The sequence below is a fragment of the Bos taurus genome, chromosome 7, assembly GCF_002263795.3.
Source record: "Bos taurus isolate L1 Dominette 01449 registration number 42190680 breed Hereford chromosome 7, ARS-UCD2.0, whole genome shotgun sequence".
Taxonomy (NCBI): Eukaryota; Metazoa; Chordata; class Mammalia; order Artiodactyla; family Bovidae; genus Bos; species Bos taurus.
Window position 1 is genome coordinate 90,123,251 of NC_037334.1, and position 24,982 is coordinate 90,148,232.

At 39.8% G+C, this 24,982-nt stretch overlaps 1 protein-coding gene across 1 annotated transcript in view; it reads left to right on the top strand.

The window, feature by feature from the left end:
* The first annotated feature begins 3,646 nt into the window (after window positions 1–3,646).
* Window positions 3,647–24,982, top strand: part of ADGRV1 (adhesion G protein-coupled receptor V1) — a 541,233-nt gene continuing 519,897 nt past the window's right edge. The window contains exon 1 of the mRNA XM_010807603.4: window positions 3,647–3,898. Coding sequence (XP_010805905.2) covers window positions 3,877–3,898 — 22 coding nt within the window. The 5' untranslated portion in view covers window positions 3,647–3,876. The remainder of the gene's footprint in view (window positions 3,899–24,982) is intronic.

The window sequence follows — 24,982 nt, forward strand, 5'->3', positions numbered from 1 at the left end:
CTTTTGGCTTTGATGCCATTTGTTGACTGTTGCAGCTTTGAGATGATAAACTTCACAACAGTTCATAATAATGCTAAATTAGTACTCCAGGATAGCAGTTTGGAGCTCAAAGAAGTATTCTAGTTATTCCTATTCCTTTTCCCTTCCTTATGAAGGGTACCTCAGTTCAGATCAGTTCAGTCGCGCAGTCGTGTCTGACTCTTGGCTTCCCTGTCCATCACTAACTCCCAGAGCTTGCTCAAACTCCTGTCCATCGAGTTGGTAATGCCATCCAACCATCTCATCCCCTGTCGTCTCCTTCTCCTCCTGCCTTCAATCTTTTTCAGGGTCTTTTTCAAGGAATCAGCTCTTGCATCAGGTGGCCAAAGTATTGTAGTTTCAGCTTCAGTATCAGTCTTTCCAATGAATACCCAGGACTGATTTCCTTTAGGATGGACTGGTTGGATCTCCTTGCAGTCCAAGGGACTCTCAAGAGTCTTTTCCAACACCACAGTTCAAAAGCATCAGTTCTTTGGTGCTCAGCTTTCTTTATAGTTCAACTCTCACATCCATACATGACTACTGGAAAAACCATAGCTTTGACTTGACAGACCTTTGTGGGCAAAGTAATGTCTCTGCTTTTTAATATGCTGTTTGGATTGGTCATAGCTTTTCTTTCAAGGAGCAAGCGTCTTTTAATTTCATGGCTGCAGTCACCATCTGCAGAGATTTTGGAGCCCCCTCCAAAAAGTCTCACTGTTTCCATTGTTTCCCCATCTATTTGCCATGAAGTGATGGGATTGGATGCCATGATCTTAGTTTTTGAATGTTGAGATTTAATCCAACTTTTTCACTCTCCTCTTTCACTTTCATCAAGAGGTTCTTCAGCTCTTCTTCGTGTTCTGCCATAAGTATGGTGTCATCTGCATTTCTGAGGTTATTGATATTTCTCCCAGAAATCTTGATTCCAGCTTGTGCTTCATCCAGCCCAGCATTTCACATGATGTACTCTGCATGTAAGTTAAATAAGCAGGGTGACAATATACAGCCTTGATGTACTCCTTTCCCAATTTGGAACCAGTCTATTGTTACATCTCTGGTTCTAACTTGCTTCTTGATCTACATACAGATTTCTCAGAAGGAAGGCAGGTGGTCTGGTATTCCCATCTCTTGAAGATTTTTCCACAGTTTGTGTGATCCATGCAGTCAAAGGCTTTAGCGTAGTCAATGAGGCAGAAGTAGATGTTTTTCTGGAATTCTCTTGCTTTTTTGATGATCCAACAAATGTTGGCAATTTAATCTCTGGTTTATCTGCCTTTCTTGAATCCAGCTTGAACATCTGGAAGTTCACAGTTCATGTACTGTTGAAGTCTGGCTTGGAGAATTTTGAGTATTACTTTGCTAGCTCCTAATACCTGGAATAATAGGTAAATTTGGCCTTGGAGTACAAAATGAGGCAGGGCAAAGGTAACAAGAGTTTTACCAAGAGAACCCACTGGTTATAGCAAACATCCTCTTCCAACAACACAAGAGAAGACTCTACACATGGACATCACCAGACGGTCAATACTGAAATCAGACTGATTATATTCTTTGTAGCCAAAGATGGAGAAACTCTATACAGTCAGCAAAAACAAGACCAGGAGCTGACTGTGGCTCGGACCATGAACTCCTTATTGCCAAATTCAGACTTAAATTGAAGAAAGTAGGAAAAACCACTAGACCATTCAGGTATGACCTAAATCAAATCCCCTATGATTATACAGTGGAAGCGGCAAATAGGTTCAAGGGATTAGATCTGATAGACCCAGTGCCTGAAGAACTATAGACAGAGGTTCATGACATTGTACAGGAGGCAGTGATCAAGACCATCCCCAAGAAAAAGAAATGTAAAAAGGCAAAATGGTTTTCTGAGGAGGCCTTACAAATAGCTGTAAAAAGAAGAGAAGCTAAAGGCAAAGGAGACAAGGAAAGACATACCCATTTGAATGCAGAGTTCCAAAGAGTAGGACAGAGAGAGAAGAAAGCCTTCCTCAGTGATCAATGCAAAGAAACAGAGGAAAACAATAGAATGGGAAAGACTAGGGATATCTTCAAGAAAATCAGAGATACCAAGGGAACATTTCATGCAAAGATGGGCACGATAAAGGACAGAAATGATATGGACCTAACAGAAGCAGAGGATATTGAGAAGAGGAGGCAAGAATACACAGAATAACTATACAAAAAAGATCTTCATGACCCAGATAATAAGAATGCTTTGATCCCTCACCTAGAGCCAGACATTCTGGAATGCAAAGTCAAATGGGCCTTAGGAAGCATCACTACAAACAAAGCTAGTGGAGGTGATGGAATTCCAGTTGAGCTATTTCAAATCCTAAAAGATGATGCTGTTAAGGTGCTGCACTCAATATGCCAGCAAATTTGGAAAACTCAGCAGTGGCCACAGGACTGGGAAAGGCCAGTTTTCATTCCAATCCCAAAGAAAGGCAATGCCAAAGAATGTTCAAACTACCACACAACTGCAGTCATCTCATTTGCTAGGAAGGGTACCTACATGCCGCATATTTGGAAATAGGAACCCTAGAAAAGTGAAGTCGCTCAGTCGTGCCCGACTCTTTACGACCCCATGGACTGTAGCCTATCAGGCTCCTCTGTCCATGGGATTCTACAGGCAAGAATACTGGAGTGGGTTGCCATTTCCTTCTCCAGGGGATCTTCCCTGACCCAGGGATCAAACCCAGATCTCCCGCATTGCGGGCAGATGCTTTAACCTCTGAGCCACCAGGGATCTAGTCCTAATTATGCCTTTAACTAAGCCACTCAATCAGCTAGTATTTTAATTTTTTTTGACCCTAAAATCTGCGGTGAGGTGGTATTAGACAGGTGATTGCTAATTTCAATCTCCCTCTTGGTTTCAAATTTCTATAATTCTAATAATCCTTCATGTGCTTTATAAATCTCTGATGCAGATGGTGAGTTGCACGTTGCTGATGAGATGGTTTGACCTTGCAGGCTGAACGAATAATTGCCAACATTTGTTGAGGGTTTACCAAGTGCTAGGTGTAAAGAGTTGCACCTCACACAAACTCATTCATTTAATCCTTCCCACAGCCTTCTTAGGTAAGAATTAATAATCCTATTTTATAAACAAGGAGGCAGATAACTTACTCAGATGTTGACCTCAGTTTGTGCTTAGAAGTGTTATGTGGGAGTAGATTCCTCATTTCTAACATTTCTCCAATTCACACGCAAATTCTTAAGAGGTTAACATCTCATGGAGCGCTTCAACGTTAAAAGCCATGCCCTTTTAGGAACGAAATAAGACTCAGTACATGAGTTTTCTCTGCGGAAAGAAAACCAGCAATTGCGCACAGTTCTGTACGCAGGGCACAGTGCCCCGCTGCCTAGGTGTGCGTGATTCTTGTGCCCAAGGGGACAAACTAGCAAGCTGAGTCCAAGCGGACTACCATAAAACACGGTTCGCTCCCGAGGTCTGAGATGCGCTGCAGCTGCAGGATGTGCGCGTTGCTGCGCGCCGGCAGGTCAGCTAGGGCGCCTAGCTGCTGGAAGAGTCCATTAGGGACGGCCACGGCAGGGTGTTCCGGTCGCCGGAGGGCCGGACCTGGCGGCCCGCTGCGCAGACGAGGGCGCTTCGTCTTGGGCGGCCACCCCCGCTCCGCTGGTCAGGTGAGCGCAGCCCGGGGAGCCGCGTGTCCGATTGGAGCAGCTGGAGGAGGCCGAGGGGAGGGTGAGCGGGGGAGGATGGAGCCACCTTCCTGATGCGACCGCGGGAGAGAGACTTGGCAGCACCGGGCGAAGTGTGCGGACGCGAGCGGGAGGCGGAGCGAGGATCGGGCGAAGGGAGGCTCGGCGGGGACCTCAGGGCGCGCGCGGATGTCGGTGTCCCCGGGGCCAGGTAGGCGGTGGCTCTGCGGGGTGGTCCTGCGAGCCTCGGGGTGGCCCGCGGGAGCGCCGCAGCATCCCGGCCGTGCGCGGTGGGTCGCCCGCACCTGTTGCTGGTGGTGTGGGCGGCGAGCGAGCCCTGCGCTGCGGCTCATCCAGGCGTGCCGCCCGCGGCCACACCGCCTGCAGTCCCGGCGGGGCAGCTGGCGTGGCGTTCCCCCACCCGCCCCTGCCGAAGCCGCCTCATCTCACGGAAGGTGGGAAGCGAGCGAGCGGAGGGAAATAAAAGTTTTCTTCTCTTTCTGCCTGTTTGAAACTTGAATTCTGGCTTGAGTTTTAAACAGTCTGCTTGAAAAACAAGTGATCTCTAGATCTGTCTAAGGCGCGCATTAGATAATAATAACGGGAAGGTTGAGATAAATTGAAAGAGTCTTTAGGTTCCAAAACCGCTACAGTCGAAGAACTTTCAGGGAATTGATTTCAGGAAAGTAGGAATTCGCCTGGAACTGTAGAATAATGTGTATTAAAAACTTACCCATTTTTAATGTTTTAAATTATTTCAAAATTGATTTTTTTTCCTTGAAACCAAAACTTAAGAAATTATGGCAGTTTTTATTAAGCGGAAAAGCTGGTGTGAAGGTGCCGTGTTTACTTATTCTGCGTAACTCTTCTTTTAAACCATCTTTTCACGTTTCACAGAATCCACAGCCTTTAAAAATGTGTGTAATGTGTTTATATGTTAGCTGTACACTGTTTTAGAGATTACTGATATCAGATCTTAAGGATGCATAATTATTGACAATAAAGCTCAAAAAATGTGCTTTAATACATTCAACATTAAATGTAAATACTTGCTGAAGTTATTACCTTATATTACTAAAGTTCTTTTTCCTCCTCAATGTGTCATTTATCAAAAGAGCCAGATAGAACCGTAAAAAATATAAAAGGAAAAAAAGATGTTCTGTGTCTAGTAAGGATACAAATGAACTTCAGCAATCTGTTTTTTTGGGGGTTATTTCCTAGTCTGTAGGGAAATGCCAAATACACCTTGAACTGTGTTGCAGTAAAACATTTTAAATATTTGTGTTTAGATACAACGTCCTGGCACTGCCATTAATACAGTGACTTTGGACATTCGTTTACCCTTCTGTGCCTTAATTTCTTCATTTATAAAGTAAAGGGATTGGACTAGGTGCTTGAAAAGACTTAATTTAGCTAGAAATGAAATATCTCAAGATTATAACTTTTAAAAAAGGAGTAACCAAAATGTATACACTAGAAATAAGTATGACCCAAATTGGTCCATGTTCCTGTTTCCATGACGAGTGACGATAGCAGTTGCCCAGTATTGAATGCTTGCTATCTAATGAATTCTGAGAAGCCCTTTATATATGTAAATTAAATAGTATTACCCAGTTTAACGATAATGCCAATAATTGTAGACTAGGTAATGTAAATAACTGTAGACTAGAATGTAAGTCCGTAATGGAGGTGAAGGTAAATTACGAAACACATGGAGTTTTAATATCATCAAATATAGAAATGATGAATTAGCTACACCTTTATTATATTTTAATAACAGTTATAGTTTGTGTTGTATATATACTTATCAAATATTGAGTGCTAATTATATTCATTGTCAGAAAATGAGAACATAAGGTATATTTGGAACACAAATACTTTTGTGATAATCATGGATAGAAATGATATTAGGGAGGCTAGGGTTACACTTCTTCCTTTGGAGAAGGAAATGGCAACCCACTCCAGTGTTCTTGCCTGGAGAATCCCAGGGACAGCGGAGCCTGGTGGGCTGCCGTCTATGGGGTCGCACAGAGTCGGACACGACTAAAGTGACTTAGCAGGGATACACAAAAGTTACAAAAGGTTCAGATATCTTTCTAGTTAGAGGTATTGTTGGCCTTGGCACACGCAAAGAAAAAGTGTTCATAGAAGAATCAGCTGTGACTAAACTCTTTTGTACATATTCCCATGATGAGTGATAATAGTATGCCGCATTTTTCGAAAGTCCACTATATGGACTTTGTGTTTACTTGGCAAGTATTATTTGATTTGCAGATGAAGAAACTGAAGCAGAAAGATCTATGCTCTGGAAAGCTCCACAAAGAAAACACATTTTAACTCAGATTAGGTGTGTGATCCTTTATTGCTCAGAGATTCATAGACTGTGAACATGGCATTGAAATCCTCAAGCACTGGGAGGAGGCTTGCAGCCAAACTAGACTAATCCCTTTTATTTTATATTTGGGAAAACTGGAACTTTCTAAGTTAAGAGACTCACTTAAAGTCACATATTCTGTTTTCCCATTTATGACTGTAGATCTGTACATTCCCAGAAACAAATAAGTGAGAAGCATGTTAACGGATAAGTGTTTAGTTTATTGCCTCTCAACCAAATGCTGCCTCATGCCGTTTTTAATATTACTGACCTACTGTTATTGAAAATTTCAAGGTGGCCCCAATTAGGCCACAGAACCTTTGAGGACAGTGACTATCTTTTGTATTTCTCTAGTATCTGTAGGATTTAGCAAAGTGATATATTGAGTAACTGGCTTTGTCACCTGTTTACCTGTGACAAGGGTCCAGAGTTTGGATCTGGTTTGGATGCACTAGATCCAGGGTTTGCACAGTGAAATCACTGTGCCATCACCACTTTGGCTTCGTGTACAGAGCAACTAGACAATTGATACATGCTCAGAAAGCATATTAAGCTGCTTGGGTGATGATTATTTAATTTTACTATCAAATGTAAATAATATGTTACCATGGAGATGGATGAGCATTTCCCTGATTTCGTGGGGGGAAAAAATCACACAGCTAAGTATTACACACAGTTGAGTGTAAACATCTCTCTAACTTGCAGATAACTTTTTTCCAGTTGTTAATACAAATTCATGTAGAAAATTCAAATGGTACAGGGAAAAAAAAAATCACCAGGAACTCCACTGTCCAAAGGTTTTGGTGACTATCCAGTCGGAGAGATGTCTTCCTTCTATTAACTCCTGCCTAATCAGGGTGAGAGCTGAATTATTTATTTAAACCGTTGATGGTTTAAAGCTCTATTTAGTCTTAGTATTCTCTCACTCAACTGTTCTATAAACAAAGATGTTTGCTGAAAAATGAAGATAAGCATGCTGCTAATAAACTGGACTCTTGCCCTCTCATGCAGAATGAAGTAGTACAGAAAGTTGATTTTGCCACATAATGCACGTCTTTTTTTTCCCTTCAGCGGGCAGGACTTGGGGGACAGAAGGCATCTTTGAATGTATGGAGGATTCTCTGATATGTCAGGATGTCCGGCCACACAGGAAGCCAGAGCAACAGAGCTCTGTGGTCCTGATAAGAGGTGTGGCAGAGGAGAGGAGGGTGGAACTGGGACACAGGAGGCTGTGGTAATACAAAGGCTGTGTTTTCTGATTCCACTGTGACACACTATACACTTTAAAATGTTCCACGCCAAGTCCCTCCCACAGCTGTTGGGCAGGTGGTCACAGGGCCCTTTCTGGTGCAGTCAGGCGTAAGTCTGCCTATCCCTCCGAGTAGGGGCAGGATGCTGAAAGGGCAATTTCTCATTCATTTATTCAGGATTCTGAAAACTCAGAATGGACTGCCTTTCATCTAAAGGAGTCAAACTGACTGTTGGGATAGTGGTCCATCCATGAGTTTTGAACTAATGCAAAATTATTAGTTATAAAGGAAGGCGGGGGGTTCTATTTGAGAGAGACAATGCCAGCTTTCTCTCTATGCATTTGAATGTCTTTACATTGTAAATGTTAGTTTTAAAGATTATTTGATTATTTGCATTCCATAAATTTATGTGTCATTTAAATTCCTTTTCCCTGGGCATGTTTTCTTGATTTGTACTATGTATTTGGGAGTAGCATTCTTTCATGCTTTACTTTATTAGGGGCTTAACATGGCTTAAGTCCAACCATCTGTTCCAGTCTTGGCACATCAGCACATTAGTGGTGGTGGTAGGGGCTAAATAAAATTCCCACAATTTAAAGGTTAGGGAAAGAGCTACCTTTATGAATAGATTTCAGCAAGACAATAGTGCAGAAGTGGAGTAAAAATGCATTTCATTCTCTGAAGCACAAGGTCCCCTGTCTGTCTTTAGTTTTGCTGAAAGGCAATTAGCATTTCAGCTAGCCAATTTGCTTACATGCAACGAAGTACTTGGGTTTATAATTTGCTGCTCTCTGTCTGAAGCTGTTGAGTCCAGTTCTTATGTAATCCTCTCCCAAGTAGCCTTCTCTCCAGCATAGTTATTGTTGCTGGTCTTAAATAACTAATCAACAGAGAGTTTTCCTTGCCTTCAACTGTAGGGTGCCATAGGGCATGGAAAATGAAATGCCAAGCTAATAAGGGGATGATTGTAATTATTAAATAGTCATTATTGAAGTGGGGCACAGGTTGAAAGATGCTGAATAGCTTCAAATCACATGCAACTTCAAAAAGGCATTGTGTGGTGCTCTTAATAGTTTATTTCTGCATGCAGTATGTGCAGTAAACAAAGGGTATATATTAATATGTTGGAATTAATTGAGGAAGGTGACTCAAAATTAACAAAGAAGAAGCAATTCTTAATTATTTATATTGACTTTGCCCCTTTCTGCAAGAAAGAAGAGTATGTTTAAAGAGAAAATATTTTTTTTCTTAAGTGTTACAACAAATAAGTGCTCTGAGGCATATTGTATAAACAATTCAAGGGTTTGTATTTGTATGCTAGTTGGAAATAAGATTTTGTAAGCTTCTTTAGTCATGAATTCTGATTATTAGGGTGCTATTAGTATATTTCATGCATATACTGATATCCCTCTGAAAAAGCCACTGTATATTATGATAATCCTTTTGTTAGGATAATTGGAATAATATTATCCTTTAATCCATGTCATGGGACAGTAATTCAATTTAGCTCATCTTTTAATACAATCCTGTTTTTGCAAAGTTATACTTATGTAATTATTTGGAAGTAAATTAATACATTACTCATTTTTCAAAGAATGTTTAACTGAAAGAAGGCATGTATTAGATACAAGCCTTGTAAGTGATCATTATAATTGAGAACATATAGGAAAGGACTGCATGATCTTATATTTCCAGTCTGTGATATAAAGAAAAAGCCCTATCTGCAGCTATAAATAGAGTGGTTTGTATATTGTTCAACTACATTCACCAGTGTTGATTACTAGGAATGAATCAAAGGCTTACCTGTCCTCTGGCAGACTAGTTAACTCAGGATGGAAAGTGTCCTGGAAACAGGGGCCCTTGATCTGCACTTTGAAGAGTGGTAAAGGAGAGGGAGTGCTGAGGGGTAGAGAGAAAGGCCTGGGGAATGTCTTGGATCAAAGGTGCACAGGTAAGAATGATCCGGCTGTCTTGTCCCAGATACACATTAGATCAACTTGTTGACAGAAGAGAAAAAGATGACTGAATGTATGGTGGTATGATTTTTTTTTTAATTGAGATATAATTCACTTACCAAAAAAAAAAAATTCACCTTTCAAAGTAGACAATTCAGTGTCACTTAATGTATTTACAAATTTGTGCCATTGTTAACCATTGTCATTCCAGAACATTTTCATCACCTCAAAAAGAAATCCTGTTTCCATTCACCATCACTTCCTGTTCTCTCCCCACTCTCAAGTCTTTGGCAACCAGTCTACTTTCTGTCCCTATAGACGTGCCTCTTTTAGACATGTTGTATACATGGAGTCATCCAGTACATGGCCTTTTGTGTCTGCCTTCTGTCACTTACCTGATATTTACAAGGTTCGTCACGTGGTAGTGTGTTTGTACACGTAAAGTACTTTGTTCTTTTTTATGGCTGAATAATTCCATTCTGTGAATATACTACTTTTTGTTTATCCATTCATCAATTGATGGACATTGAGATTGTTTCTAATTTTTAACTATTATATTATGGACAAGTTTGTGTACAAGTTTTTGTGTGAATAAATGCTTTCAGTTCTCTTGGTAAGGAGTGGAATTGCTGGGTCAATAGAGAGGTGAATAAAATAGCCAGGATGCATTAGAAGAACTTTATCCCTTCTATACATCCTGTTAAGCTCAGTGTCGCCATATAAGGCAGATGATTGAAGTGTGACCTGAAGTTTTATCACTTAGAACTCTACTTGCATAGATCTCTGCCAATTGTGTGTGTGCTAAGTCGTTTCAGTTGTTTATGACTCTTTGCAACCCTATGAACTGTAGCCCACTAGGCCCCTCTGTCCATGGGGATTCTCCAGGCAAGAATACTAGAGTGGGTTGCCCTACCCTCCTCCTATGAACTGTAGCCCACTAGGCTCCTCTGTCCATGGGGATTCTCCAGGCAAGAATACTAGAGTGGGTTGCCCTACCCTCCTGCAGGGGATCTTCCCGACTTAGGGATTGAATCCACTTCTCTTATGTCTCCTGCCTTGGCAGGTGGGTTCTTTACCAGTAGTGCCGCCTAGGAAGCCCAGATCTTTGCCAATTATAATTCATTTAATACAACCAAACTGTGATAAAACAAAATAAAAGGACAGTTTGCGACCAGTGACTTCTCCTTCACTAGTGGCTGTAGGTTTTCTTAAGATGGGAAGTATGGTAATGGCTGGCATAATGTGTGACCTTTCTAGGATATGCTAAAATAAAAGGTGTGATTGTATATTACATGATGCACGCTGAATTCAATTTTCTGATGACTTCTGTCCTTTCGGTAGGCATTCATCTAAATGATATGGTTGAATTGACAAAATGAGATAAATTTATTTATTCTTCTAAGGTAAACTACAGAGCTTTAAAATGTTATTTTGTTAAGGAGCGCAGTTCATAGATTATTTGATTGAAAGTTGGGCTTTAAGTAAAAGACGTGTTCAGTTGACTAATGTATAGTTTGTCAGATATCACTAATTCTGTTGTGTATGTGTACACTTGTGTATTTATCTGAAACCTTAAGTAATTTTCTGAAAGGGTCTGATGTACTTTATGAAATAAATTGACATTTGAACGAATTTGTCTAATTTTGGATGAGGCAAAATATTTTAAGCTCTTTTGAAAAAACTCGATGTATTTGCTTAGGGCCTCATGATTTGGGCTTCCCTTGTGGCTCAGCTGGTAAAGAATCCACCTGCAATACGGGAGACCTGGGTCCCATCCGTGGGTTGAGAAGATACCCTGGGGAAGGCTACCCCCTCCAGTATTCTAGCCTGGAGAATCCCATGGACTGTATAGTCTATGGGGTCGCAAAGAGTTGGACACAACTGAGCGACATTCACTTTATGATTTGGAACATATGTTCACATAAATTTATTCATGTAATCTTAATAACCACTTCATTGTTAGAGCCAATTTGACCTCCTGATGGCAATATATTCATGCATTTTTACATTTTAATTATTTATTTAAAATTAATTTTATTAGCGTATAGTTGATTTACAGTGTTGTGGTCGTTTCTGTTGTACCCTGCATTTTTCACAAGTAGGAATTTTCAACTGAGGCACCAAAGAAGTTGTATATCAAATGTCAAAGTGAGTTGCGAGAAATTATCAGGACTCAGAATTTCAAGGAAGATAACAGAAACTAATTGGATAATTTTAAAATTTCTTCATATAAAGTAAAAGAGTTAAGTCCGAGAGAGGATTTTCTGGAGAGAATTTATATTGGAAATCCGTGGAAGTGCTGTGACTATCCCATCTTGTGTGTATCTGTGTGTATGTGTGTTAATCAATCAGTTGTGTCTAACTCTTTGCAACCCATGGGCTGTAGCCTGCCAGGCTTCTCTGTCCGTGGGATTCTCTGGGCAAGAATACTGGAGTGGGTTGCCATTCCCTTCCCCAGGGGATTTTCCCAATTTAGGGATCAAACCTGGGTCTCCTACGTTGCAGGCAGATTCTTTACCATCTGAGTTTGTGGCTCTTCTTGAATGTGGTGGGAAGGGCTTCAGCTCTGCTTGGAGAGTCTGATTTGTGGTTGAGGACAGAAGCAAAAATGTTACCAAGAGAACTCAGCAGGGTGGAGGGATGTGTCTGGTGATGCTGTGCAAAGGGAAGTGAGCCCCAAGAGCCAGCTATGGCACTCACAATAGGGATGTTACCTGAAGTCATTTTCAAAGAATCTTGCCTAAGAGGACAGCTTGTGGCAGGCCCTGGTTGGGGTAAAAGAAAAGTTAGTGTTAAATTAGGAGAAGGCAATGGCACCCCACTCCAGTACTTTGCCTGGAAAATCCCATGGACAGAAGAGCCTGGTAGGCTGCAGTCCATTGGGTCGCTAAGAGTCGGACATGACTGAGCGACTTCACTTTCACTTTTCACTTTCATGCATTGGAGAAGGAAATGGCAACCCACTCTAGTGTTCTTGCCTGGAGAATCCCAGGGATGGGGGAGCCTGGTGGCTGCCCTCTATGGGGTCACACAGAGTCGGACACGACTGAAGTGACTTAGCAGTAGCAGCAGTGTTAAATTAATTAGAGCTTTGATGTTAATGTGAGTTTGCCAGTAAATAGGTATTATTATGAAAGCTTTCAAACATGTACATAAATAGAAAAGTAAAATGAACCCCTTTACACCTACTGCTCAGAATTGACAGTTTTCAAGATTTTCTGTGTGTGTTTCATGTATCAACATATCACAGAAGGAAGCTGTAAAAATACGGTTATTTTCTTACATAATCACAATTCTGTTATCTTACCTAACAAAATTAACAATAATCCCATAGTCTCGTTCACTAGTGAGTTCATTTTCAAATTTCCTTGATTGTCTCAAATATGTCTTTTTAGAGTTTGATTCTTCTAATTAGGATGTAAATAATTCTTAGCTGTTCCTTCTGACAGAATCTCAAAGTTGTTTTGAATCTCCCTTTCCCCCCATACCTTTGATGTGTTGAATAAATTTGGTAATTTATCACCTGGTGTATCTGTGTTCTGCATTTGATTGTTTCTTTCTTTTTGGAATACTTAATGAGTTTCTTTATCCCCTGTTTTGAGTTGGTGATGGACAGGGAGGCCTGGCGTGCTGCGATTCATGGGGTCGCGAAGAGTCGGACACGACTGAGCGACTGAACTGAAACTGGGAGTTAGCTGTCAAACGTCCATTGGATTCAGGTTCTGTCTTTTGGACAATATAGGTGGTGCTGTAAAGTTTATATGCTATTTATCTGGACATGTGTGGTTCTCTGTCTTTAGTGACACTAGGCGTCAGCAGTGGATTTGAATTTAAATCAACAGTCAGAAAGCCCAGTCTCTACATTCAGAAGTTTCCCATTACCAGCCCACCCCCAGTTTTACTGAGATGTGATTGACATGTAGCACTGTAGTATTTTAAGGTGTACAGCAAAATGATTTGATATATGTGTATATTGCAAAATGATTACCACAGTAGTTTAGATAACATCCCTCTCCTCACATAGCTATAAATATTTTTTCTTGTAATGAGAACTTTTAAGGTTTTCTCTCTTAGCAGCTTTTGAATATATAATACCATCTTGTTAGCTGTAATCATCATGCTGTGTATTACATCCTGGGAAGAACATATAACTGGGAGTTTATAGTTTTTGAACGCCTTTACCCATTTTCACCTCTATCTCCCTCTGGCAGCCCCAATGTAATCTGTTTCTGAGTTTGTTTTTTAAAATGCCACATATAAGTAAGATCATACGATATTTATCTTTCTTTGTATGACTTATTTCACTTAGCATAAAATCCTCATGGTCTATCCATGTGGTAAAAATGGCAAGATTTCCTTCTTTTTTATGGCTGAATACTATTCCTGTGTGTGTGTGTGTGTGTACACATGTTTATCACAGTATCCATTCAATCCATTCATTCATTGACGGGCACTTAGGTTGTTGCTATGTTTTGGCTGTTGTAAATAATGCTACAGTGAACACGGTGATACAGATATGTCTTTGAGTTAGTGATTTTGTTTCCTTCAGATATGTACCTTGAATGGGAATTGCTGGATCCTCTGGTGGTTGTATTTTTAGTTTCTTTGAGCAACCTTTATAATGTTTTCTACAGTGGCTGCACCAATTTACATTCCCTCCAATAGAGCCCAACTTCTTTTCTCCACATCCTTATCAACACATCTCTTGTCTTTTTTATTACAGCCATTCTAACAGTGTGAGGTGATATTTTATTGTGGTTTTGATTTCATTTCCCTGATGGTTAATGATGTTGACTGTCTTTTCATGTACCTGTTGCTCATTTTTATGTCTTCTTTGGGAAATGTCTATTTAGTTCGTCTGCCTATATTTTAATCAGATATTTTTGGTATTTAGTTTATGAGTTCTTTATATCTTTTGGATAGTAACTTCTTATTAGATACATGATTTGCAAATATTTTCCTCCGTTCTGCAGGTTTCCTTTTCATTTTGTTGATGGCTTCTTTTGCTGAGTGGAAGCTTTTTAGTTTAGTGTGGTCCTACTTGCTTAGTTTTGCTTTTGTTGAATTTCCTTTTTATGTGAAATATTAAAAATCATTGCCAGAACCAATGTCAGGGAGCTTACCCCCTTGGTTTTCTTCTAGGAGTTTTATGGTTTCAGGTCTTGCATTAGAATCTTTAATCTATATTTTTTAAATTTTTATCTAATTGTTTCACCTATGAATGGTCATTTCTTTAGTTATTTTTTTGGAAGTAGCAAACAGGTGGTTTTCTAACTCTGTCCCTCTTGCCACATTAACTGGAATTTTTTTAAGGAAAACTTTTTCCTTAACTAGGCTATTTGGTTACTCTGAAAAGGAATTTACCTAGGATAGATAGGATAAATATTTAATTCTTTCCCTTTAAATGTTAATTTCAGAGTAAGGAGTTGATACCCTGGTTGCATTTAGTGGTGACCAAGAGACATGAAACAACAGACTGGTTCCAAATAGGAAAAGGACTACATCAAGGCTGTATATTATCACCCTGCTTATTTAGCTCATATGCAGAGTACATCATGAGAAACGCTGGACTGGAAGAAACACAAGCTGGAATCAAGATTGCCAGGAGAAATATCAGTAACCTCAGATATGCAGATGACACCACCCTTATGGCAGAAAGTGAAGAGGAACTCAAAAGCCTCTTGATGAAAGTGAAAGTGGAGAGTGAAAAAGTGGGCTTAAAGCTCAACATTCAGAAAACGAAGATCATGTCATCCGGTCCCATCACTTCATGGGAAATAGATGGGAAACAGTGGAAACAGTGTCAGACTTTATTTTTGGGGGCTCCAAAATCACTGCAGATGGTGACTGCAGCCATGAAATTAAAAGACGCTTACTCCTTGGAAGGAAAGTTATGTCCAACCTAGATGGCATATTCAATAGCAGAGACATTACTTTGCCAACAAAGGTCCATCTAGTCAAGGCTATGGTTTTTCCTGTGGTCATGTATGGATGTGAGAGTTGGACTGTGAAGAAAGCTGAGTGCCGGAGAATTGATGCTTTTGAAGTGTGGTGTTGGAGAAGACTCTTGAGAGTCCCTTGGACTGCAAGGAGATCCAACCAATCCATTCTGAAGGAGATCAGCCCTGGGATTTCTTTGGAAGGAATGATGTTAAAGCTGAAACTCCAGTACTTTGGCCACCTCATGTGAAGAATTGACTCATTGGAAAAGACTCTGATGCTGGGAGGGATTGGGGGCAAGAGGAGAAGGGGACGACAGAGGATGAGATGGCTGGATGGCATCACTGACTCGATGGATGTGAGTCTGGGTGAACTCCGGGAGTTGGTGATGGACAGGGAGGCCTGGCGTGCTGTGATTCATGGGGTCGCAAAGAGTCGGACACGACTGAGTGACTGAACTGAAGGAGATCAGTCCTGGGTGTTCATTGGAAGGACTGATGCTGAGGCTGAAACTCCATTACTTTGGCCACCTCATGCGAAGAGTTGACTCACTGGAAAAAACCCTGATGCTGGGAGGGATTGGGGGCAGGAGGAGAAGGGGACGACAGAGGATGAGATGGCTGGATGGTGTCACCGACTCAATGGACATGAGTTTATGTAAATTCCGGGAGTTGGTGATGGACAGGGAGGCCTGGCGTGCTGCGATTCATGGGGTCACAAAGTGTCGGACATGACTGAGCGACTGAACTGATCTGAACTGAATGAGATAGACAGATGGAGTGATTGATTTTTGTATCCTTTTAAACTTAAGGGTTTATATATTCTGTGTGTTTCAAACAGTTGCAGTCTTTACCCTCTTAGATAGACAAAATTTTAATCTTTGGCCAATGGAAACCCTCTCATGTTCCTCTTGTGCCCCATTGACATGACCTCATTAATCTTCAGTAGCTTCCTTGCTGTTATGAGATGTTCAGTTTCATTTTGTATATTTTCCTCCCCAAGTAATCAGTTATTCCTCTAATGACCCTTGGTTCCTTTTTGTGGGGAGTGATGTTTAGAAACAAAAATGTGGGCACTAGTAATGCTTACTGTTATGGATTTGTCATTACTTTTAAGCCTTTTTAATGTTCATTTCTTTCTTATGTAGTTATTTATTATTTGTTCTATCCTACAACATATACAGTTTCAATATATATATTCTACAGTGTGTAAAATGTGGTCCTGAAATGTGTATTCTACAATATACAAATTTAATTTAAATATAATAATACTGATATTACCACTGACAGTAAGAATACCGATTGAAGTATAAACTTCCGTTGAAGCAGGGTGTTTGTCCTTAGAGTTTATTCTACTTAGGTCAGATGGTCAAAATACCATGTTCTAAAGCCACTAGAAAGAATTATTTTGTCAGTGATTATATCACCACTTGATATACAGTTAATCTTACTTGTTTCAGTTTGTTTGTCCATATGTAGTTCTGTCTGCAAAAGAAACATTGGCAACATAATTCCAGGGCTAGTAAAAGTGGTTACCTGTGGGTGGAGGGAGAAAGGAATAGATGGATAGAAGTGAGAATTCTCTGAATATACCTTGTTAAACTATAGGTTTGAGCTTGTATTCATGGAAATGCATTATATATTTTGAAAATAAAAATCAGATTAAAAAATTACCTATACCTAGAGATGTCAAGTGAAAGAGGAGAGTGAAAAAGTTGGCTTAAAATTCAGCATTCAGAAAACTAAGATCATGGCATCTGGTCCCATCAGTTCATGGGAAATGGATGGGAAAACAGTGGAAACAGTGGCAAACTATTTTTGGGGGCTCCAAAATCACTGCAGATAGTGATTGCAGCCATGAAATTAAAAGACACTTACTCATTGGAAGGAAAGTTATGACCAACTTGGACAGCATATTAAAAAGCATGAGACATTACTTTGCCAACAAAGGTCCATCTAGTCAAGGCTATGGTTTTTCCAGTGGTCACGTATGGATGTGAGAGTTGGACTGTGAAGAAAGCTGAGCACCGAAGAATTGATGCTTTTGAACTGTGATGCTGGAGAAAACTCTTGAGAGTCCCTTGGACTGCAAGGAGATCCAACCAGTCCATCCTAAAGGAGACCAGTCCTGGGTGTTCATTGAAAGGACTGATGGATGCTGAGGCTGAAACTCCAGTACTTTGGCCACCTCATGCGAAGAGTTGACTCATTGGAAAAGACCCTGATACTGGGAGGGATTGGGGGCAGGAGGAGAAGGGGACGACAGAGGATGAGATGGCTGGATGGCATCACCGACTCGATGCACATGAGTTTGGGTAGACTCCGGGAGTTTTTGATGGACAGGGAGGCCTGGTGTGCTGCAATTCATGGGGTCACAAAGAGTCGGACACGACTGAGCGACTGAATTGAACTGAACTGAGAGATGTCAAATAGTCTGCTGAATAAATTCCAAATTTAGAGGTGAAGTTTGGCTGGAGATGTACATTTGGAAGACTATGTTTAAAGCAGTGAGGTCAATGAGATCCCAGTGAGAGTGAGTGTAGATGCAGAAGAGGTCTGGGCTTGGTACCTGGACTGCGACCAGGGTGGTATAACTTCAAGGTATTTTGTACCCAGACTGATGCCTGTTTTATCACAAAGACATCAGAAGATAGGGATCCAGCAAAAGAGACTGAAGGGTACCTAGTGAGTGAGAAGGGAAAGCAGATGAATGTGGCATCAGGAAGCCACATGAGAAAGTGACTCAAGAAGCAGGAAGTGACCAACCACCTGCTCTTTCAGTCACTTTTTTTTTTTTTTAATTTACTTTTTGGCTGTGGGCATATAGTTCCCAACCAGGGATGGAACCCACATTCCCTGCTTTGGGAGTGTGGATTCTTTTTATTTTTTTGGCATGTGGGATCTTAGCTCCCTGACCAGGGATTGAACCCATGACTCCTGCAGTGAAAGCATGGAGTCTTAACCACTGGACCATCAGAAAAATCCCTGGAAGTGTGGATTCTTTTTTTTTTTTTTATTTTTAAACTTTACATAATTGTATTAGTTTTGCCAAATATCAAAATGAATCCATCACAGGTATACATGTGCTCCCCATCCTGAACCCTCCTCCCTCCTCCCTCCCCATACCATCCCTCTGGGTCGTCCCAGTGCACTAGCCCCAAGCATCCAGTATCGTGCATTGAACCTGGACTGGCATCTCGTTTCATACATGATATTTTACATGTTTCAATGCCATTCTCCCAAATCTTCCCACCCTCTCCCTCTCCCACAGAGTCCATAAGACTGTTCCATACATCAGCGTCAATTTTGCTGTCTCGTACACACGGTTATTGTTATCATCTTTCTAAATTCCATATATATGCGTTATTATACTGTATTGGTGTTTTTCCTTCTGGCTTACTTAACCACTGGACCAGGAAAGCCCCTCAGTCACATTTTGTATTATGATTTTTCCAGCACATCCTAAACCACAAGAGCATATTTAAAAGCGTTATAGGAGGTGGCTGAACTTAGAGAAATGGGAGATATTTAGAGTGGGAAAGATGTGGTCTGATAATGGGAAAGTTAAGTCCCAGCTACAAGAGAAATTCAGGTAAGTCACTTCTTGTGAAACTTTCACTTCTAGTCTACATTCGCAGAGCCTCAACTGTCACATTTAATTTTGTAAGTTTAAATGAAACTCTGGATTCAAAATAGGGTGAAATTAAAATTTAATGTTGAAAGAAGTAACAAAAAGTATTGTCTTTCATGAATTGTGAAAAAAAATACAGATAGAAAAATGATACATCTTTTTTTAAAAGCCAGTTAAACTTTATGATTGAAAGAAGGGACAATTACCATGCTAGAAGGTGAGGGCAGAGTGGGTGGCATAACTTCAAGATAATTTGTACCCTGGACACATTGATCAAAGGCAAAATAAAAAAGGAGCAACAGTCTGAGGGAGTCATTGCATTATCAGAAGAAGATTCCTTGTATTTCAATTCATGATATCAGGTCTCCTATGGCCAAGTCAAGAGATGAAATATAGTGTAGTTGATACACACAATGAATTCTATTAAAGTCTTTTTCACTGGTGAATATTCTTGTAAGGTAAGTTTTGCATAGAAAGGATTTCATAGAAGCATGTGAAATAGACCTGTGTAGGGGGAACTGTATTCTTTTCTGAAGTTGTATATTACAGCTGAAAGAAGAAAATGGAGGATGGAGGATAAGGAAGAAAACAGGAAAGGTACAAAAAGATGATGAGAGATTTGTCTACATTCTTATTTTGATTGATATTTCTGCCTTTTTTGTTTTAGAAACACTTGGGCACTAAACATATCTAGAAGTTACCTATTTTATAATGTGTTGATAACACATTCATATAATTCTAAAGTTGTAGTTCTTGGATTACATGAAGCCCTAGAAATTTACAGCCACAATTCAAGTGTTAGGATGGCGATGTTAAATGATCTTTAGATTTAGATCTCATTTAGAAAATGATCTTCAGTTTCAGAGCTCTATATTTTGGTATTTTGCTTTTCAAAATAGGATTAGAAATGATCAAAGTAGAACATTTTCAAATGCAGTAACTATGAAAAAAATAGAAAAACACAAAGAAACAGCAAAATCACTTCAAATTTCTTTTGCCTAAAGTTGACCATGGTTTTTTCAGTACTTTTCCAGGTGGATATTCACTTGTATATATAAACATGTATGTATATTTAGTATTTATATTTTATGTAAAATATTTTATTTTAAATTAACATACTGCATCATAAAATTCATTTAAGATAGACTATAATATTTTATAATATGATATTCTTCATTCTTTTAAATAATTATGTAATAAGATTGGATATGCATGCTCAGTCATGTCTGACTGTTTGTGACCCCATGGACTGTAGCCCACCAGGCTCCTTTGTCCATGGAATTCTCCGGGTGAGAATACTGAAATGGGTTGCCATGCCCTCCTCCAGGGGATCTTATCAACCCAGGAATCGAACTCACATCTCTTACGTCTCCTGCATTAGCAGATTTTTCCAGCAATCATGTGCAAGTCATGTACTGATGTGAGAGTTGGACTAGAAAGAAGAATGAGCACTGAAGAATTGATGCTTTCAAACTGTGGTGTTGGAGAAGACACCCTTGGACTGCAAGGGGATCAAATCAGTCAATCCTAAAAGAAATCAACCCTGAATATTCATTGGAAGGACTGATGCTGAAGCTGAAGCTCCCATACTTTGACTCTCTGATGTAAAGAGCCGACTCGTTGGAAATGACCCTGATGCTAGGAAAGATTAAGGGTAGGAGGAGAAGGGAGTGGCAGAAGATGAGATGGTTAGATAGCATCATCAACTCAATGGACATGAGTTTGAGCAAACTCCGGGAGATAGTGGACAGGAAAGCCTGGAGAGCTTCAGTCCATGGGTTCACAAAAAGTCAGACAGGACTGAGCAACTGAACAGGATCTTTTCTATTCCACATTACTGTACAGTATCCATTTTCACCACCCATCACAACTTGTTTTTAAAAATGGAACATTTTTTTACATTTCAGTAGAGAAATGGATGTGGAAATACAGTCAAGATTCTTTTTGCTTAACTTATGTGGAAATCAAACATCAAAGCAATAAACATAACCAAGCTGGTGCAAGTGATTTCCAATGCTTGATTTAGGTATTTTGAGCATATTGGGCTATCTCCTGCATGGTATAATGCTGACCGTTTTCCATTAATGTCTCAACTTGATCACTGTCAACTTCAACTGGTCTGCCAGACCATGGAGCACCATCCAGAGAAATCTGCAACACAAAACTTTACAAACCACTTTTGACATGTTCCATCAGTCACAGCTTTGCCAACTACCTAGACAGTTCCATCTAGCTATTCTTAGCACATTGCCTAACCTAGAGTAACTGCTCAATAATTGTGCATTATTGTTATTAATTTACCCAATTAATATGGACAAAATGAAAGCAAAGAGGAACTAGAGTCTGTTGATAAGGGTGAAAGAGGAGAGTGAAAAAGCTAGCTTAAAACTCAGCATTCACAAAACTAAGATCGTGGCATCTGTTGCCATCACTTCATGGCAAATAGAAAAAGTGGAAACAGTGACAGATTTTATTTTCTTGGGCTCCAAAATCACTGTGGATGGGGACTACAGCCATGAAATTAAAAGACACTTGCTCCTTGGAAGAAAGCTATGACAAACCTAAACAGTATATTAAAAAGCAGAGATACCACTTTGCCAACAAAGATCCATATAGTCAAAGCTATGGTTTTTCCACAGTCATGAATGGATGTGAGAGTTGGACTATAAAGAAAGCTGAACACCGAAGAATTGATGCTTTTGAACTGTGGTGTTGGAGAAGACTCTTGAGAGTCCCTTGGACTGCAAGGAGATCCAACCAGTCTATCCTAAAGGAAATCTGTCCTGAGTGTTCATTGGAAGGATTGATGCTGAAGCTGAAACTCCAATACTTTGGCCACCTGATGCGAAGAACTGACTCACTGGAAAAGACCCTGATGCTTGCTTCCTGTGTCCCTAACAAGGTGTGGAATTAGTTAATACTCTGGTTCAAGTTTTGCAGGTCATCCAGGAATATCAGGAATCCCACGATTCCTTTGCTAAATTCTCAATGCTTCCATCTACCCCAGACAGCCTCCTTTTATTCTGATGTTGCTGCTTTACGGGTGGGTGGATGAGAGGATGGTCTGTACACAAGGCAGTCTAGATTGCCCGATCCGTTTCTCTTGACCGCGTGGACATGGAAGGCCTAGAGCCTGGAATCTACCCTGATGCTGCAGCTGTTCTTTTTTCCTTCCTTTAACGCTTGAGGGAACTTGAGTCCCAGAGAAGTGAATTGGTTTGTTCAAAGTCACACAGGTGGGAAGATGGTTGAGACTAGCGTGGAGCCCATGTCTGACTCCAGCTCTAGTATTTACCTCCTGCTTGACCCCCAGACGTCCTGGCAGCATCCCGCTAGAGGCTTCATAGCACCTATCACAGAATCTTCACATGCCAGAAATGCCTCCCAGTGTCTTATAAAATCAAATGCCTGCAACTCTGCAGGGAGGCAGTCCGTAAGACGTGTAATGAGTGAATATGTGTGTGTGTGCATCTATGCAGATGCACATTTGTGCCTCTTTTTCCCTCTTTGAATGGCATAAATATATGAAATATTTTACTTTCCTCTTTTACCCAGGACTGAGGAGACATGGGCAGGTTTCTGGAGAGCAAATTCTCTGTCCAAATAACAGCTGCCACTCAGATCCAGCCAATCAGTATTGTGTAAAAATGTGGACTCAGATTTACCAATTCTGTGATTTTTCAAAATAGTCCAGAAATCCACTTTTTAAAAATGCAGAATCTTCACATATGATCTTGGCACACATTCTCGTGTTATTTTGTAAATACAGTTTAGACTAAAAAACACATGTCTCTGGATTGAAACCTCTGAGTTTGTTTATGAAGCTCTCTCCCTTACCTTCCGTGAGGGCAAATAATTCATTTAGAAAATACAAGCACCTAGATACTTAGTAAAAACAGATGGTATTCCCTAAGTAGGTACAGAATATAAAGAAATCACACAAAGTACCTCTCCCCACCTTTTTTTTAGGTTAATACTGAATCTCAGTGGAAAGACTAGAACTAATTAGAGCTGTTTCAGTGAGACTTTAATTTCAAGAAGATTATTTTTGACTTTTGCCTTTGAGTTCTATGAAGAATTAAAAATTGTACAATGTTATGGGTGGCAAAAATTCTTACAACCTTTTTTCATAATTTGAGAAATTGTTATTGATTATTTTGGAAGATGGAGGGGTGCCATCTAATGGTGGTTCAAGAAACCTTTAGATACAGGAGCCTTGTATTTCAAAGGAGCGAAAAGACAAGTGTGTCTTATCTCTTGACAGAAGACCTTTCAGGTTTGGTGGCTGCAGGAACATACCTTGACTTAATTCACTGCTTTTGAATTTGCCTCAGAGGCTTTAGTGTAGTGAATCTTTCCTTTTGTGTTTTGCCAAAGTGGAGTTGAAAGAGCACAGATGAAATCCATAATCTTGTAGCACTCCACATAGCTCTATATACTGTTCATCCTTTTTCCTCGGTGGGCATTTGTAAGCCAGTTATGAGCAGCTTGATCAGTTTTTACGATACACTTATTTGGTGACTTACAAAAATGAGAGTACATGAGCTCATGGAAAATGAAGAAACATTACATAGAAGATAGATTCCAGAATAAATAACAAAGCAACTTGGAGGTAACAAAGGCTATAAAGAGAATATTGTTGTTGTTGGTATTTAGACACTTAATCATGTCCAACTCTTCTGTGACTTCATGGACTGTAGCCTGCCAGGCTCCTCTCACCATGAAATTCTCCAGGTGAGGATACTGGAGTAGGTTGTCATTTCCTCTTCCAGGGGATCTTCCTGACACAGGATCGAACTCATGTCTCCTGCATTGCCGGCGGATTCTTTTACCGCTGAGCCACTGGGGAAGTCCCCATAAAGAGAACAGAAAATTTAAAAAATAAGTATTTTCTGAGAAGTAAAAGATGGTTTAATGGATTAAGGGGAAAAGAACAGGCTACAACTATTTCCTAGAAATTGAAAACACAATGGGATAAACAAAAAAAATTAGAAGAACTGAAATTTTATTGTGAATTAAATTCTCTGAAATAGGGGAAAAATCAAAGGTTAGAAATTAGAGATAAAAATTAGAAAATTAGAGGGCTAGTCTGAGAAAACCAGTGTTAAAGAGTTTCAGGATGCAAGAACAGTGAAAATGGAAGGTGAAGAAATCATTGTGAAATAATATAAGAAAAATTTCTGATACTCTAAAGATGAATATATGAGTGAAAAGGACTGACTGAATGTTTAGCCAAATAGACAAAAATAATCACATTCCAAGAAAAATCTTGTGCAATTTTATGCTTTGGACAGAGAGAACATTCTGGGGCGTCAGGGGGATGGGGTGTGGGGTGAACACAAATAAGCGAACATATATAATACTTTGGAATCAAAATGATTTTGAATTTCTTAACAGCAACATTGGAAGTCTGAAAACAGTGGAACAAAGCTTTCAAAATAAAGAAAACTATTTTTACCAAAAATTCTATACCCAATGAAAATATTAGTTAAATGGAAAATTAATATTAGAGTAATTTCTGATATGCAAGACCTAAAACATTTATATTCACATACACTTTTTTGGGAAGTTACTGGAGGATGTTCTCCATCAAAAAAAGGGATAAACCAAGTAAACCATAAAAGGAAAATGTGGGAATCAGTAAACAGGAGATCAAATGGGGAACAATCAAAAACAATCCCAGGATGAAGTAAAAGGGGATCTCATGATGACTCTTGTGTTCCAGGTATAGAGGTCATGCTTAATGTAGATCTTCAGGAATGTAGGTTTGATAATGTGAGATCTAGTAAATTTCAAGTTTCCATAGTTGTGTCTACCCTTCCCTAGAGGCTGAATTGGTAGATACGGTAAAAGGCAGTGGGAACCATCATTTTACAGGTGAGATCTATAAAGCTGACAGTGTGTTGTTGAGACAGTAAATATTTTCCCACGATGGATGTCTACCTCAAAGCCTAGTATTTACCTATTTATGTCTTGAAAAAATGTGTTGATTCCTGTAGTCTCTATGTAGAATAAAACAGAATTTGTTGCATGAATTTTCTCCTGTAGACATACATATTAATATATGTACAGATTCTCTCATGAGAGACAGATAAGGTCGATAACCATAATGGACTATGTGTAGAAGAAGCATATGGCTGGTGGGG